The sequence below is a fragment of the Talpa occidentalis genome, unplaced genomic scaffold, assembly GCF_014898055.3.
Source record: "Talpa occidentalis isolate TD23 unplaced genomic scaffold, MPIMG_talOcc4v2.1 talOcc4.12, whole genome shotgun sequence".
In the NCBI taxonomy this organism is placed as follows: Eukaryota; Metazoa; Chordata; class Mammalia; order Eulipotyphla; family Talpidae; genus Talpa; species Talpa occidentalis.
In genome coordinates, this window is record NW_023601212.1 from 96,075,768 (window position 1) to 96,094,408 (window position 18,641).

At 49.5% G+C, this 18,641-nt stretch overlaps 1 protein-coding gene across 2 annotated transcripts in view; it reads right to left on the bottom strand.

Annotated features, from left to right (window-relative positions):
* Positions 1-18,641, bottom strand: part of SNX29 (sorting nexin 29) — a 296,663-nt gene that overhangs the window by 39,394 nt on the left and 238,628 nt on the right. For both annotated transcript variants that reach the window (XM_054693831.1, XM_037507581.2), the window contains exon 19: positions 6,939-7,079. In XM_054693831.1, coding sequence (XP_054549806.1) covers positions 6,939-7,079 — 141 coding nt within the window. The remainder of the gene's footprint in view (positions 1-6,938; positions 7,080-18,641) is intronic.

The following is an 18,641-nucleotide window of genomic DNA, read 5'->3' on the forward strand; positions in this document are numbered from 1 at the left end:
CCCGCACAAAACTCCAGTCTGGGCTTTCTGCAGGGACTTCCCTCTGTAGGAGGGAACAGTGGGCGAGGGGGGAGATAAAAGGCAGAAATGAGGATTAAGCAGAATGCCAGGTCTCCTGGCTGGCTGGCTCATTTTTCTAGCTTCTGGCCCAAACAAACTACGGACCCATCACCCAGCACAGAGTCACACCTAACAGCAGAAGGTTAAGCCCAAATGATGGCTGACCACTACCTGAAGCCACTACCATCACTATTTTTATACCTTTATTGCCCTTCGTAGGAGACTGAGTAATTTTATTTTTGTTGGCAGCAAGGAACAAAAAAATATCTTTTTAATTTGCAGTTTAATGAATTCCATACTGTTCCACTTGCAACTTAGGTAAGACCTGGGTGACCTCTCTAGTCAGCTCTAAAGATTAGTCTCTTTTACTAGGTTTAGGCTATTCAGAGATTGTTAGAAATTTCCTGTATGTTGGTTTGTGTGTGCACGGTCTGTCCCCTTTGTTGTTTACTTCCCTGCTCTATTCTCATGGCCTGCACACAGTAGAGGATGGACTGTTCTAGAAAGGACTGTATGTGCAAAGGTCCGGAGGCAAAAAAGAGCTTGAGGGCTCAAGATCTAAGAGGGAGACTTGCACAGTGACAGAGGTGAGGCAAGAAGGAAAATTCCTCGGCTGCCAACTTGAGAAGATTAAAGGGGAGTGTGCAGGCAAAGTCCTTGGCCCGCTGCCTGGCATGTAGTTAGCACTCAGTAAGTAGCTGCTATTCTTAGTAAGATGGCACTACTGACTGGAAGAAGGGCGTGTTAATATCCTGCTGCTGAGAGTAAGTCTGCCTGGTGCATGAGGAAGAGCTAAGAGCCAGCATCAAGGGCTCCGTTATGACACAAGCAGTTCCATGTTCATGGCCATGAGGATCAGGCATTTAACTCAAAAAAGTCTCTAAACTCATTACAAGAAAAGAGCTTCACTTTCCCTCAGGAGGCACAAGAGCTGAGAAATTAAATGATAAGAAAGTTCCCGGAGGGTGGCTAAGCGTAATGTCGCTGAGCACTGGCAGAGTAGGCTGGCTCTCCAAGCAGCCAAGGAAGCTGTCCCAGCACTCCCTGGAGGCTCAAGCTTGCAGGAGAGGAGCTGGTGTGTGGGCTTCCTCTGGATCCACATCCGGGGCCAGAGCTCCTGCATGAGAGTGGCTCAGCACAAGAAATAAGAGTCCTTGCCCCATGTGATAGCTTAGACCACCGAGCCTCACAGAGGCATCCAGAGGGTCAGAGGTGAGCTTGAGAGAAAGAGGTGGGCTCTGAACTGAGTCCAGCGAGACTCCACAACCCAAGCTCTGGACCCCTCTACTGCTTGGCTTCTAAACAGAAGCCAGAAAAGTCCAGGCAGAGGGGACAGCTTCCCACGGTCACCACACACACAAGAGATCCTGAACCTTGAGAGCTGGTAGCGGGGAAATAACTGACATGGTGGGATTTAAGAAAATAAAAATGTTTTTTCCCAGCTTGCTAAAGATCAGCCAAGATTGCAATACACAGTGCTCAAATATTAATGGAGTTCTGAAGGGGAAGGCAGCAATTATTCTCAATTATTCAAAAGAGAGTAAGAGCTGAGAAGAACTCTTCTAGGTAGTGATTTTAATCAGCTGTCCAAAAATTCGAGGGGAAAAAAGCAGCTGTGATGCGGGTTAAGTATATTCAGAAGCCAGAAGAGCTCGCTTTACAGCCAGAAGGAGAAAACGGATAATGACAAACAAGTAATTTAACAGCTCCGGAAATATTTTGGACAACACTTAATGCCCAGCAGAGGGTCAAGTGCCTTATAATCTATGTCAAGTTCCAAATCAATAGACACAAGCTAGCTGAGCTCAGTCCTCAAGCAAGGCGGAGACATGCTAAGTCAGGGCTGCAGGACAATCTGGTGTGTGAATCGGGAAGAACAGATTCCCCCTGAGCCAAATGGTTTATCCTTGTTAGCAGGAATGTGCAAAGTCCTTACAGAGCCTTCTGCAAATAGTCCCAGTGTTGTGTCGATATATCCAGAGGGCAGACTAGGCCTGACATCTTTCTTTCAATGAGCCATTATCCTGGAAACTGGGGAAAAGAGGATAGATGAGCTGACCACGCTGGTGTCACCACCAACTGCTAGAGTTTGAGTTCATTTGCTCTTCGACTGGGCACCTACTTTGTGTCAGGCAAGGTGTGAGATGCAGACAAGGCAAAGACCAAATGGGCCTGGCTCTGCTCTCTAACTCCACGGGGTAATAAGGAAAGAGAGCTGGGCCTCTGGCAGCCATGAGAGAACATGAGAAAGGAACACAGACAAGAGAGAGCTGACACTTGCAAGTTCAGGAAGGCTTCCTGGAGGTGGCAGGACCTACAAGGACTGTGACCTGAGACCCCAAGATGATTCTCTTGAATTCATCCTGTGCTCCACGCAAAGGATGTGCAGGATGAGGACAGAGTGGAAATACACGTCTGGGTGCTGGCTCTGAATTATTTGTTTATAAAATGGTCTTGACTTTTGACTGGATTTTAATTTGATCTCAAAAAAATCCTCCCAGGAGCTCCCTTGTACAAACCCATATCCACATCTGCACATGTGTGTGCACACACACGCATCTGGGGCTCGGCAGTGTTTCTCTCCTGAGACCACTTTCCTGGCAGGATAACACTCACAACTGCTCTCCCGGAAGATGTCCCTAAGAGGTTTCTCCTCTATTAGAGAGGAACTCAAAGCTGTCGTGTAGAGTGCCCCGAGCTCTCTCTTCTCATTTAATACATTAAGTACAGGGACTATTTACATGGTGGCTGGCACAGTGTCAAGGGACAAACAAGCTGGAGTTGATGGCTTCATAAACGTGGAGCTGCTCTCCTCTCCCAGATTTCTCTAGAAAACCCTCAGCCTCAGGATGGTGCCTGAGCTCGCCAGTCTCCGTTCCAAGTGGGTGCGGGGATCTGTGGGGTGTCTGCACTGGGTGCTCCTGGCAGACTCCCCTGCACTTCTGTGCCTCTACAGAGAGATATCTCGTGACTGCACACCTGGCTCCAGGTTGGCGTGTGATTTGATGAGGCCCCTCGGCCAAGGGGAGGCGGTGCGGCAGCATCACTCTCGACAGTCCCCGGGCCCTGGGTCAGGTGCTTACAGCCCCCGAGCCCACTTCCCTCATCTGTAAGACATTTTATATGGGGAAGGACAAGAACTTACAGTGAGAAAATGATTATTACAGGGTCCCCGGCACACCTGGCAAGCCTGATACAGGGTGGCTGGCATTCCTGCACACAAACAAGTGGGCTTCTGCTCCTCCTTGCTCTATCACTCTGCAGGCCTGGCTGGCTCTTGTTCAACACACTGGCCACAGCTCTGGCCACAGCACTGGCACATGCAGGAGCAGCTGTGGGCACTGTGCAAACATCACCACTGTAATGTCTATCCTGCCTTACAGAAGGGGAAACTAAGGCACAGAGCAGCCAAATAACTTGTCCTGAACCACACAGCCAGAGGAACCTTTTTTGTTTCTTACCTTTCTTTTGACCCTCAGAACTGGCAGAGCGCAGCTGAGGGAACCCCTCTTCCATGCCGGCTGCCCAGGAAGGCTGACAAGCCTGCGACTGACTGTGAGGGTAGCACTCTGGGCTGGAGAAACGGCTCCTCCATGAGTGGGTGGTGGGCGGTTCTGCAGAGGGAGAGCCAACCTTGCCGGCCCCACCTGCTCCCAGGCCCTATGCCTGAGGTTGATGGGTGACCCCATTCGTGGTTGACATAAGTGCCCGTGGGGGTCACGTAAATGTGCATGGCAGGACTGTGGCTCAATCACCTCCATTCTCCCGCTCCACCAGGTCTGCGTGCTGCAAGGCAGGCGTGTGTGTGTGTGAGTGGCTGGTGTGCTGCACACCATCTGCCTATAGGGCATCTTGACACTGCCAGGCAGGATGACCTTGGACAAATAAGTCACTTCACTTTGGGTTGCCCAGTCATTTGTAAAGTGAGATCATGATCATAGCTCTTGACCCCGGGGCAAGGAGAGAGGTGGAGAGAGAGAGACAGTGGCAGATGAAAACATGCCTCCCAAAAGATGGCCATGCCCTACTTCCCGGGAGCTATATTTCCCTTACATGGCAAAGGGGACTTTGCAGGAATCATGATGTTAAAGACCTTGGAATGGAGAGGCGGGCCTGGGCTACCTGGGTGGGCCCCACCACCCCCACTCCTGTGGTCAGACGAAGATGTGACCACAGAAGGAAGTCAGCACAGCGGTGTGGGACGCCTGCAGGAGCTGGCAAAAGCAAGGCAGCAGACACTCCCCTAGAGCTTCCAGAAGGAAACACAGGCTGTGCTACATGACTTTCACCCAGTGAGAGCTAGCTGCCTTCTGACCCCCTGACCTCCGAGCACACGCGTGCAGTTGTAAGCGCTGGGCTTGCGGTCATTTGTTACAGCAGCAACAGGAAGCTGATGGAAGATGTAAGGGGAAAACGGGGTGCATGGAAGGAAAGATGCCCCCTGGGTTGGCACCGCTTTCACACACAGCATCACCAGCACTCCCTAGGGATCCTCCACTCGCTCAAGGACTCCTCTGTGAGCACAATTTACCTGCCTATTTTAAGACCGTGACTGGTGAACTTCTGTCTCCCCAACACCTAGCACCATAACCCTGTGTTCTCGAGGGTGGCTAACGACACCCCTTATCACCAGTCTCTGGGGTCCTGCCATCCCAGGAAATCTGCCCATCTCAAGGAGCAGCCAAGGAGCTTTCCAAGGAGCTTTCATCAAAAGCCCATCGGCTCCTCCTCCACAGGCTGGTGTATGCGTTTTTAATGAGGATTTTAATGCATAATTTCTCCAACCAGTTGAGTTATCTGCGGCTCCGGGGAAAGTGATTTGCCTGCCTTAATGGCAAATGAACTTTGAGAGACCGACTCCATTATCCCAAGAAGGGATGACAGGCTCACAATTCTTATTTGTTCACTGAGCAATAATGCAGACTTTTAGTAGAATCATCAAAACCGAGGGAGCCATCTAAGCCCTCATGCTGGCAGAGCCCATTTGCACAGAGAGCAGACAATCCCGCGGGCCCAGGCCTGTCTCCTCGGTGTTGGGCCCCTTGCACCAGGACACGTAACAGGTGCTCGCCAAACACTTGCAGAGTGAACAAAGGCCAGTCAACCAGCAAGCTTGCGGAGGGCTCATGCCCCCTTCTCCAGGGTCCTGCATGAACACACAGAATCAAATAATGTCTATAAATCATGAACCTTCATGGGGGAATGACCTGTAGAAAAAGCTCCCCTGAGTTTTTTATTGAAGGTCAGCTCCCTTCATGGCTGGAGAGCCGACTTCCCATCTCCACAGACTGGCCTCTTGCCCAGTCTGCAAGAACTATTCACTCAAAAGTGGAGTGAGAACCACCCCCCAAGTCACCCTGAAAATTATTCCACTCACTTTGGAATTTAGATTTTTAAAATCTGCACTGAGACCCAGTGAAAAAAAGAAAATAAAAGGGAAACGTCTCCATTTAGTTTCTGTTCGTTCATCCACCCAGGCCAGGAGGTTTGCCGCTATATCAAGTCCTGTCCTAGGGGCTGGGAGAGCAGAAACACTTAGGGCCTCCCGCCTCACGCCAGCCCCGGGCAGGGGACGGACAACGCGCAGTGCAGAGATCAGTCACTCAGTTAATGGCAACTGTAAGGAAGAAAATTCAAACAGTCCAGGCCAGGAGAGAGTGGAGGGCTGACAAGGATGGTCAGCAAAGGCCTCTCTCTGGGGACGTGGACTCTGAGCTGAGACCTGCTGAGTTGGGGGCTGTCCGTGCAGAGACGAGGGGATCGAAGACAATCACGGCGCAACCAAACACTTACAAGTTCAAGGGCCACACGGGCTCATTCCCATGACAGGGAACTTGACACCAGGTTCAATTTCCTCCTGTCCCGAGAGGGGTCTAGACATCAGCTATGGGACTGAGCTGTCCCGGTCGAGCTAGTAAACACACCACGACCATTGCTAACCTAAAACCAGGGCGTCTCCATCTTGGCTGCACACTGGAATCACCCGGGGAATTGGTCAGTTCCTTGGGCTCAACCTCACTCCAGACCCGTGAAAACAGGAGCGGGGTGGAGGTGGGATTGGGAGGGGGGTCTCGGCAGTAGTTTAAGCTCCCAAGTGATCCACTGAGCAGCCAAGATGGAGAACAGCTACTCCAAGCAAGCACGGGCCACGGGAGGATGCCAGGAGAGAGCAGACAATCCCGTGGGCCCAGGCCGGTCTCCTCGGGGCTGGGCCCCTTGCACCAGGACACGTAACAGGTGCTCGCCAAACACTTGCAGAGTGAACAAAGGCCAGTCAACCAGCAAGCCTGCGGAGGGCTCACGCCCCCTTCTCCGGGGTCCTGCATGAACACACAGAATCAAATAATGTCTATAAATCATGAACCTTCATGGGGGAACAAAGGTGCCCTATAATAAACAGCTCCCCGAGAAAGCTGTACTTGCACATCCAAGTCCAAATAAATATTCTGACAGCTATGGACGAGAACCAGAATATTTTGATCCAGAACAGGGATCCGCAAACTGACCCACAGGCCAAACCCAGCTGCCACCTGTCTTAAAAATAAATGAGAACAGGCCCACGGCCCTTCGTGTCCCTTCCATCTGGCCACTCACGCTGTGACAGTGGAGGTGAGTATTTTCAGCTGAGACGCCACAGTCCACAAAACCAAAAATAGTTACTCTCTGGCCCTTTCCAGAATAAGCTTGCCAAGCCCTAGGGAAAGAAAAGGACGTCCAGAAACAAATCACCACGCGGATGGTGGTGCCGAGCTAGGACACACACCGCGACCATTGCCAACCTAAAACCAGGGTTCAGGGGTCAGGGGGACAGTCTCCTAACGGCCGCCAGCATCAAAAACGGAAGGAGCAAGCCGCCGAGGGGTGCTCCCGGGACATACCTTGTTTCCGATGGCCTTCTTGGGTGGGAAGTTGTAGGCCCTCACTTGAGGGTATTTGTTCTGTAGCTTGTGGTGCAAAGTCCTGAACTCCGCGTACCGCCGGTACACGTTCCACTCATCGTCTTTTATCCGGATGTAGACCTGTCAGGAAGAGAGGAAGAAAATGTAAACTTTTCTCTAAACACTCTCAGGACAAAGGGGCGGGGTTTGGACAAGACTCCGGCCATGCTCGCCTCGCTCCCTGCGCAGAGCTGGGGCTCAGTGGCACTGCTGAGCTTCAAGGGGCACACGGGGGTGTAAAAATCAAACTCATCTGGGAACCACGTGCTGTGTGTCATTGTCCGAGAGCTACAGAGGCCAGCAACTAATCCCAGAGAAGGCTTTCGCCCCTGAGTGTCCTGCTTCCGGCAGCAGTGGTAGACCGCTGGGGGGGCAGAAGTAGATCTGGGGGAGGAGGGAGGGAGATGACATCCGGATGGGATAAGCACAACTGGGCAGAACATGTCTTTATTTTTATCAATATGTGATTTTTGAGAGAATGTTCTGAGGGTACAAAATGTAAGAGCTGTTTCATCAGCTTTTTCCAGGCCTTAACACCTCCCGGGGACACACAGCCACAAAATGACAAGGGGAAACAGCAAGGGAGAAGCCAATGCATTTTAGAAAATTACATGAGTTTAGAATATTACATGAGCCCAGAGAGTAAAACCTCCCGTGGTAAATAGCTGTGGTAATCCACAACCAGTAAATGTCAATACGCGTCTCACGAACCTTTGAAGCTGACGATTAGAGTAGTCAGGTTTTAACAGATTAAAAGTACTAGCATCTCTGATGTGGCTGACAAATCGTGACTCTACATTGTTCGTAACACACACATTCAAAAGCCCATCGCTGAGCCTCCTCCTGCTGTGCCCGCACCAGCTTCCGTGGCTGTCCCCGTGGCACAAGCTCGCCTGCCCACACCTTCGACCTGGAGGTTTCCCCAGGGCCCTCTTCCCTGATGAGCATCCACTGCACCTTCATTTGTAGGTCTCTGGCTCCCTCCGATGGCCCACCACCCACTTGGCCAGCATCTAAGTTAGACTGAGGCCCACTCCATAGTGAAAAGTGGCCAATGGGTACTTCTGCCTCCATGTTATCTGGAGGCCTGGGGCTAACAGGGAGGGCCCTGGAGGCCAACCAAGGCCTCAGCCCAAGCACCTGGTTCTCAGTTTCTGCTGTCAGGGACGGAGGGGGGGGGCGGGGGGAGGGGCAGAGCCAGTTCTGATTTCTCTAATTGTCATTGTGATGAGGTTCTAGAAGAAATTCACCAGGAGTGGGGTTACCCACTGCCAAACCCAAGAGAGTAAAATGACATTATTCAGAACTCCCATAAAATATAAATCCCCTTAACACTAACCCTTGAGTCACCCACCATGTGCTGGACACTGGCCAGACACCCGCCTATGCCTTCCCTTTCACACTCATGGTGTAAACGCTCCTTCTGGAGACACAGGCGGGGTTCAAAGAGTACACCTTATTTTTCCAGAGGCAGCAGGCACGTGAAGGACTTGTGCCCAGGCTGACGAATACTTTGCATCACAGACACAGTAGTGGCTGTGTCTCCCAAGGCCCTGGGGATTGAGCCAGCACTGTTGGCACTGGGCTCAGCAGCTGCTGATACTTCTGAGGCCCAAATGTCCCTTTCTGGGGCAGCTTATGTGTCCTCAGAATGATCTTCTTGGTTCCAGATGTTCCAGCTGCATCTTTTCATTCACATTCTCCCTTCAGGAATCTAATGCCAATAAATCCCTTAAGTGGCCTGAACTGTCCTTAGGACAGTCCAGAAAGGGGGAAACTTGCTGACAGGGGAAACTTGCTTGCAAATTGTTATCTTAGAAAGACACTTAACCAAGTTGTGAACTTACTTCACTGAAGAACTGGAAGGGCTTATGCCCCAAATTGTTAAGTTGTTTGCTCTGTTTTACTTTGAAGGGCTCCCTCTTCCAAATTAAGCTTGATAGGCTTTGATTCTTCCTGCCTGAGCCACAAAGATAAAAACTCCTTGGAGGACTACAAAGAGCTGACCTCTTTGGCAAAACCCAAGTTCCCTTTTAAAACAAGCAATAAAAATCCACTTCAAGTCCAATCTCCTTGACTCAGCAAAAGAAAATGAAATAGGAGGCTAATATCTATAATCAGGAATTGGGGAAAAACTTCTGTTTTAAGAGGAAGTTTGGGGTTTGAGGTTTCAATCCCACTGGGAAGAATACCGAGGTCAGAACTTAACAGCACCAGGGGTAAGTAGAAGCTGGGCGCGGGAAGGTCACAATGAACAAAGTCCAGTGAGAAGATTAAGAACACCCACCGGAGCACCCTCACAGTTTTTCTCAAGTCCCTCCCCAGTCAACACAGCCACCTGCTCTGCTGGGCATTCTTGCCTGGGCTCTTTAACCTGTCCTTGAACTTAATCTAAAGGGAATCATGCAGAGAATGCTTTGTGTCTGGTTTCTTTCACTGTTTGTGGGATATCCCTGTATCGTTGTGCAGAAGAATCCATTGTCCGTGTTCTTTGTTGCATAATATTCCACTGCACAAATATACTATAATTTATCTACCTGTTCTGCTGGGATGGGCATTTGAGCTATTTCCAATTGGGCAATTATGGGTAAGGTTGCTATGGGTATTTATGCACATGGCTTTTATACCATTTCTTTTGGGATTATAAATCTTTTGGTCAATGATCTCTTGGGATCATAGATCTAAATGTGAATGCTAACATCATAAAGCTATTAGATAAAAACACAGGAGAATATCTATGATTCTTACTCACAGCACAAAAGGGCACAAAGAACCTTCTGGGTGTTGCAAATGTCCTCTATCTCTGTGCAATGGTTATTACACAGGTGTACACAGAAGTAAAAGTTAATTGAACTATACATGTAAGATTTATGCACCTGACATATTAAACCTGGACTTAAACTCAAAAGCAAAAATAACAGCTATGCCTTCACTGTCCTCAGAAGGGTGAACTTTTATCCTAATTTCTGGTCTTACGATGTCTAAACTCAGCTATAATGAGTGACCTGACTGGAAGTCAGATGTCTGTGTTGGAGGGGTCCAGAGTCAACTCAGCCTCAAGTCTCAGACAACCTGATTGGAATTCCTACTCGATCTCTTACTAGCCAAGTGATTCTGGGTTACTGAATTCACCTCTTCAAAACTCCCCCTTGCATCTATGCGCGCAGGAGGGAAGGAGCAGGAGGAGAAGGGTAAAGACAGGCAGAGGGAGAATGAAGAGTTAAACACGCCTTTGAAGTCAGCTGAAGTCCCAGATGTGCTTTAAGCATTTGCTGGGTGCAGGCTTGTCAGCCAGCGCACACTGCAGCCTGCCTGTGAGAGGGAGCAGGGTGCGGAGTAACAGCATGGGCGGTGGAGGGAGAGAGGCCGGGTTCAATCCCCACTCTTCCCCTTTCGAGCTGTAACTCTGGGGGTAATACTCCACTTTAAGACTCAACTTCTCAATCTGTAAAATGGGGACAACACCCATCTTGCTGGGAGGCTGTGGGAGGCTGCGCCTGACTGGCAGTGAGCAGCGGTAGCTGTATTATAACCCATCACCTTCATCGTCATCTGCCTTTGTGTACACAAACTTCCCCATTACAGAATTAGGGGTAATTATAGGATGTGCAATCATGAAATTAAAGCAGGTAATTACTATGCCTAATTAATTGTCAAATGCTAGGCGGGAGAAGAAACACAAACAATGCACTGTCTGTGGGTCGGGCAGTTAAGCCTCCCCTTTGCTTCCAAAAAACTGTCAACAAAAACAGCAGAGTTTGGGCAATGACCCTCTTGGGCGGGTGTTCAAGAACTGAAACAAAACCTGGGGTGCGTTGCTCCCTATCAGTATGACTCAGGAGCTCGTCACACCTCCCGCGTGCTGCAGGCCAGCCTGGCTGTCACAGCAGCACCAGGCTTCCCGGACACAAGGGCTATTTTAGGAGGAAGACCTCGCGGGAGATACTTGATGTAGGCTGTAAGTCTCTGCAAGAGCAGACCCTGCAGAGCAGCCTGGCGGCGTGAGGGCCACAAAATTCTGGGACAAATGCTTGCCTGCACACCGCAGGTATGGAAACAACCAGGCAGGACGGCCCCTTCCTTCACACAGGTCAATGAAGCCTTGTCCCTTTCAAACATCAGGCGACTTTCCTATCAAATTTTGGAGAGTGAGGACGTCCAAACTGGGCCTTCAGCGACGCTGCCCAGAGCGGAGGCCACATGGTCAGGGAAAAATCAAGTGCTGCAAACTCCAGACTCCAATGCCTTTGCTGCAGACAGTTAAAGACAAAGACAGTCTGATGACATTAATATTACAAAGAATCTTTTAAAAAGTGGCTTGGTCCTAACTCATTTTGCTTCCTTAATATCCGAGGAATGAAATGATTTGTGTTTTGGTTGGCAGCCCATGTTAATGTATCCTAACAAAACTTTCCTTTTAATGAAATGGCTTCATGTGTTATTAACTATAAGTGTCTTCGTTGCTAGAACAAAATGCCTGAATTACTGTATGGCCACGCTGATCGAGTGATATTATTGCAGCCAAACGCTGAGAAGGTGATAAATAACTTAGCCAGAGAAAAACGACGTTTCAGTTGGCTGGGTTATGCAAATGAGGCCGGCTAGTCAAAATGGAAATGCATTATTTACTGAGATTTGCCACACCACCCCACATACCTTTCAAGGAGGAGGAGATGGAACAAATGGTTTAGAAGTGGCACAGACTCAGTCCAGCCTGCTCTCCCTGGGACAGCCATCTACAATCATCCACAAAGACTGACCTGCAGCCTCTTCACTTCAGGGGTATGTGGACAGGACAGGAAGGAGGCCAAGGAGGCCAGGAGGGATGAGAGGACATGCTGAATTTGGGGTAAGCCATGTTCCAGATGTCACAGAATAAAGGGGTGGAGCTGCAGGGCCTCTGTCATTGCTGTTCCCTCTGCCTAGAATGCTTGTCCCCTCAATCTCTTTAGCTTCTGGTTCAACTGTCACTGCTATTTCCCAGCACAGCCACCATCTGGCCTGTACTTCTTTATCTGTTCCTCTCAACCAGAGGACAAGCTCCACGAGCCAGGGATCTGCTGGACTGTGTGCACTGCTGTGCCCCTACCCCACTACAGAGGCCCAACACAGTCACTGAGATACATTTCTACAAAGGATGGATCGATGGATGGCCAGATGGACACAGGTAATTTTGCTCAGATGTCCAGTGGAACACAGATGAGCAGTTGATAGGTTGCGCCCTCGCCAGCCCCAGAGAGGCAGGACGTCTGTCACTTTCTGCATCTGCACATATGCTCCAGAAGCATCTCATCCACAGGCCAGGGCTGCTGCGAACCTGGCCTGTCACCTACCCGAAGCACCCCTTTCGCTCTGAGTTAAAGTCCAGGACTAGACAAGGCATGGGCAGGACTATCTCTGATGACTACCAGGTACAAATGGACCTAGAGGACTTGTGAGTTCCCTTCTGCTAATGGACCCTCCAGCTCCCTCAGGCCCATGACAGAGCCTCTGCTTAGCCAGAGGCCCACCACAGCCATCAGTCCTACGTGCTGCCAACACGAGCCCCAGCCAGAAAATGAAGGAGGAGAGACAGCAGCAAGGTGGTCCCTTCAAGGGGTTGAAGACACCCTTGTCCCAAGGCTGGGCCAGGGCCTGAGTGTCCTGGTGCCACATCTGGGGGCTACAAACTCTCGTGACCAACTGTGCCTTCTCCCCCATGCTGCGCCTTCACAGCACCGCTGGCCATTTCACTAACATGCTAGTCTGGCCTTGGTGACAAGGGGACATAAGGAACAGGCCCAAGTGTCATTCTGGTTTTGAATAGGCAAGTGCAAGAAGCCCCACACCCTCCTCCCCACCCCAAGCTAATGGGGTGACAGAGACCACCCACAGGCAGCCGTGCCCGAGTCTGGTGGCCTCATAGGGTCAGCAGGGGCAGTAACGCAGGGGCATGGAGAAAATCACCAGGGCCAGTCCTTGAGGGCACGTGAGCCTTCCCTGGGGACTCAGAAATAGCTGCACTCATTCTGATGAAGCTGATCTCCAGCAATCAAGTTGCTGGGGGCTCCGGGGGCTGTGTTTGGGGAATTTAAAAGAAATATGACTTCATCCTGCAGTCACATGTTCCAGCCTGAACATTTGAGTCACATACTTTATATATACATGCACATTAAATGCTATATAGAGCATAATATGCAATCACACATTCTGGAGTGGACATATATGTACTGTATCATGCATTTTTTTTTTCCCACTTGCTAAAACCACCTTACTCACACTGTAACACAGAAGCTATGGCTTGTGTCACCCTCCCTGGGAAAGCAGGAAAATCTTCCAGTTCTCTCTTCACAGAAATAAATACCAGTCACATCCTCTTGGGGTAGGGAAGCTTTCAGAAATTATTCTGAAATAATTTAATGCAGGCACTACTTAGGATATATTGAAAAGTATGTGTGTACGTGCACTGCTCTATCCCCCCCAAATAAGGCCCTCTATCCCTCAAAACATGAACAGAGGTGATTTCCAAATGTGGGTAGATTTTTATTATCTTTACTGTCTTCTTGGTTTCATTATGGTTTTGTGGGTTTTCCAAATTTCTTCCCTCCACTGAATACTGAGACTTTGGTGAAAGAAGAATTAAATGCAATTTCTCAAGGTAAGTGGGACTTCTGGTGGGCACCGTGAGGACAAAGTAGCTAATTCTCCCTGTTGCCTCCAAACACCATCGGACACATGTTAATATGTAGACAGTGTGAGGTGACACCCCTGAAGTCAGATGGAACTGCCTCTATCATCCAGGAGCAAAGAGGAAACTTCCACCAGTGGAGAGGGTGGCAAGCAAGTCTCGTGAGGGCTGGGGACCAGGCAGCGCTGCCCAAGGCAGGAGACTGAGTGGGGTACCCCATATGATGGCTGAGACCTGGGGTGTTTGACATGGTGGGGTCCACACTGGTGTGGGTTCTTGTAATCCAAAGACATTTCAAGCAAGACCCTCCTGGAAGATCTGCTGTTCCAAATTGTTTCTCCATGTGCCTTAATTTCAAAATGCAAAATGAGGAGAAACATAGCCCCTCCCTTCTAGGATTGTGTTTAAGATCGGCCAGTTGGCTTGGGATGCAAATAAAAACCAGCCATTATTAGCAAAAGCTATGTACTTGTGCTAAAGAGTTCACACATTAGTGAGGCAGACAGACATAGAAAAAGACAAAATCTATAGGCCAACAGAATAAAGGTTATGACAGAGGGAAGCACAATGGGCATAAGACAGAAGCAGCATGGAAGGCATATGGAGGCCATCAAGGAAGGCTTCCTGAAGGAGGCAGTGTGAAGCCTTAAAGGGCAGGGAGGGGGAGGCAGGAACGTGCGATCTCGGCCAAAGCTACATGAGACAAGTGTTCTCTTTTGCTTGATTACACAAGGTCTTTCCAAATCAAATGTTCTTAAGAACAGTATATTAGTAAGAATGAAATGATTATAGAAGAGTTTAGCATCTGAACAAGCAGTACATTCAACTCTGGAAATTAGTAAAGAAATGTGCCCCCAAAAGCTGGCTCTGAATGAACACACTGGGACTGTTCAGTGCATTGGGGTTCCAAGATGTGGGCTGAGTGATCAATTATCATTCAGCCAAGAGGCTCTTGTATAAACGAATGGGCTGGGCAGGCAATAATTCAGCAAGGATGCCCATTAGTGTCCTTTCTAATGTGATTAAGAATGACCCTCTTCTTCCTACTGCTGCTAATTGTCCTGCAAGGAGCTGGCAGCTTCTCTCAATGTACAACACTCAATCCATGCCAGGCTCTGCTCTGTCTCAACAGGAGCTGGGTGCTTCTCTCCTGGAGAGACCCTTAGAGATAGTCCAATAGCAACCCTGGTCCTTCTCTTCGCTATCACAGACTCTCTGATTGCCAAGAAGAGAAACTAATTTGCTACTTCAGGAAAATGGGGACTTGCTGGAAGGATACAAAGATACTCCAGAGAATCAAGCCTGAAAGTGCTGCTGGACTTTCTGCAGCGCTGGGCCAGGAGCCGAAGAGTCACCAGTACTGGGGCAGGTAGCTGGTGTCCTACATTCAGTTTCTCCACTTGAGCCCACCTGATTCTGCTCTGTCAAGTACTTTCTCTGCTTCCTGAGTTCATGATCCAAACATGACACCCCTATACCTTGATCCTATACATTCAGACCGATCCAAATAACACTTGCCTGATCCCAAATATTCAAGAGACAGCCTCCATGGTGAACACAGTGTTCACTGGACCCAGGCTTGACCAAAGCTCAGCCTCTGTGCTTCCTGGGGAGCCCAGTTCAGCCTTGATGCTAAAGTCAGTCACAAGATCATGGTCTGGCCAGCCAAAGCCCTGCCTGCACCACGGTAAGTGCATTTTGCCCAAGCCAAGTCATCTGGGAGTCTGTATGACTAGGAACTGAGTGTGGGTTTTTGAATTATACTTGGCCCGTGAGGCTGTAAGCTCAGAGCAGCCAGTGGCCCTGGAAAGGAGAGGAACCTACCAGAGAATTATGCCACTGCAGGGTGGGAGGGGCAGAGCAGAGGGGTGGAAAGAGATTGAGTTTCTGGATCAAGCTGTACCTGAACTCTGATCACATAAGCCAATACATTCAGTTCTGTTTAAGCCAGTTTAAGGTGAGGGTTTGAGGGTTTTGCTACTTGCAATCAAAAGAATTCAGACCAAAAGAGAATCTGATTAGGCCCAGTAACTGGACAGTTGTCCCTTAGGTGGGTCCACTCTGGGCCAACTAGCTATAGCAAGTGCCTGCTTGTGTACATATGGGTAATGAGAAAATTGGAGAAGCAGAGGAGACTAGAAAAGCACCCCAAAGAATACTGGTTCCTTGGTGCCCAAAGTCTTCCTGGTTCTGGGCTGAATAGGGCCTTTAACTTATTTGCACAAAAAGCAAAGCTTCTTCTGGGAGCCAACACAGTGATGTGGTGCCATCAGCAGGCCTGCAAGTGCTTCCCTTCTCACTCTAGAAACAGGACAAGTGGGGACTTTCTAGCAAAAATAAATAAATAAATGAAGAGTAGGACTCCCCACTTAGAAGTGATCCTGGAACAAACATGAAATCCCAGGGGTCATGGAGCAGGACGGCCTGGCATGTCAATGTGTGTCCACACCAGATCTTCCTTCCGCCTGTGCATTCCTTTCTCCCAGGTCTCTCTGTGTTCTTCAAAACGAGTTGGCATCCCTGCCTTGGCATTCCAGAGACCCACCCTGATCAAATGCAGTTAGGAAGCTTTAATAATGCCCAAAGGGTGGTGTCAAGATTGGGCAGAGATGCTCCAAGACTAATTCAGCTGAGAAGGCACACGTGGGGTATGTGGTTGGTGTGCCTCCCAAAGGCCTCCGCGTGTCTGCACGTGCCACCCAGAGCCCAGGTGAGGCTGCTCAGGCTCTACCCAGAGCATCACAGATGTGCTGCTCTATACAGCTGCCAGCCTGTGCTCATGGTCTTTAATCTTCCTCTTGAAAAGCATCCAATTTAAGAAATTTTGCTGCAATCATTTAAAAAAATAAAAAACAAACAGAACAATAGAACATTTCAGATATGATAGGAGAGCTCCATGTACCTCTGGCTAACGTGAGCTTAAAAGGAGACTTGAGTCATCAGAAGGACCCTGTGTCCTCCCACACAACCGAGTTCACAGACTGTGTGCAGACCACAGACACCGTAATACTGCTCATTTACTCCACATGCGCACTTCCCTGTGAGTCTATGGGATGCCTGCGGGGAAGCCTGTTTTTAAGAAAGTTCTGATGTGCAATATGGGGCTGGGATGGACATTCTGTCACCTCTCAGGCTTGCCAGGCACTGTTGTCATGGGGTCTCCTCTGCATTACTCTATGAGTAAAGCACAGTGCCCGGGGCCTCCCTGAAGACCTAGAGCCAGTAGGTGGCAGTGACCGGATTTGAACTTTAGTCTCTTCAAGGCCCAAACCTGCTTCTTCTTGGTGGCTCTCTGACAGCCAGAGTCTACATGTGCAGGCTTCTGTGCGTGACACCCCATCCAGGCCTCTGCACGAATCAAGACTGGGTCAGAGCATGCCCGTCATCCACGAGATGAAAACTGGGAAGCCAAACAGGTAGCTCCTGTGACAGAGGCGAGGAGGAAGATACCTGGATCCAAAATTCAAGGAGGGAAGAGACAAGTGCTCCTGGGAGGAAAGAGGTCTTCCGGGCACATGGCGGGAGAGCCAGGGCGGCAGCAGGCAGCCACCGCCACCTAGAGGTCAGTGACAGACATGGCAGACACTGGCCAAACTTCCATGGTTTGCTCTGCCTGTGGCTGACCAGGAAGGGGAGTTTCTCAACGAACAGACCTTTGACAGGACAAACAAGGTTTAGAAGATCAGCCTAGAGTGTTAGAAGCGGTGGGTTCTTTAGAAAATGCTATCGTATACCAAGGGCTGACTGGTTGCCCACATGAGACTCTGGGCTCTGGGGTGGAGAAGGGTCTTAGACATAGCTGACGGTCTTGGGTCTTCTCAAAAGGACAAGAACACCTGTCAGTTTGGATGAAGCTGGCGCTCTGCCTCCCCACCTCTCCAGGCCACAGTCAGAGTGGTGGCTCCAATGCACAAACGAAAGCACTGCAAGGCTCCATGTTGCGTCTAAACGCCTGGATGTGGCTCTGAGGGCACAGGAGGGTATTCCCTGGTGGTTTTTCCGATTCAAGCCAGCAGTGAGCAGCCCTGTCCAGCAGCACCTGGCAGGCATGGACACTCTCAACTGGCCACTGAATCAATGAGCTCTACTCGAAGGTCCCCAGATGCTGTGCTGTACCACCTCTGTATCACCAGGGTTCTGGGTATGCAATTCTTTCAACCTTTTTCAAAGAGTTCTTTGTAGCCATTAGGAATTGCATTTGGCTACAAGAGCCCTAATCATTGTATTTTCTCGAGTGCAACCAGACATGACGGAAGCAGTCCAGGACTGGTTCAGCTGCACTACAGAGTCATCAGGGACCAAGTATCTTCTGGCATTCTGCTCTGCCATCCTCACTATACAGCGGCCATCCTCAAGGTCACCTCATGGACCAAGATGACTGCTGGAGCTCCAGCTCTCCCATCTGAAGTCCAGACGCCAAAGGAACACTGAGGAGGAGCAAAGAGGAGAAGGACAAGGCATATACCATCCAAATGAAGTACCTCCTTTAAGCAGCTCTCCTAGGAAATCACATCCAGCCCATCCACCAATATCTCACCGGCAGATTTTAATCCCACAGCCATATGTAGCTGCAAGGGAAGCTGCTCCCTTGTACATTGCCTGGGCTCTGTTATTAGGAGATAAGTGAGAAAAGGATATTTTGGGTAAGCAACCATACAGGTTATTTTATATATATATATATATATATATAAACCACCACATCTTGATGGAAGGAAGGCCAGTGAACAAAAAGAATCCCAAGATACCACCTCTGTCCTCTAAATGCCTGTAATCAGACTGAGGACTAAGAAAATGCAGCTGAAAAAACAAATGACAACGTCAAGCAGAACTAATATGCACTCTTGGAAGGGAACATTTTGTGCAAACAGGAAGGCAGTGACTTACCGAGCACTTACATTTTACTGGACACTGGCTAGTAGGTGTGGTATTTTTACCTCTCCTAGTGTCCATAACAACCATGTAAAGTATGATTAGCC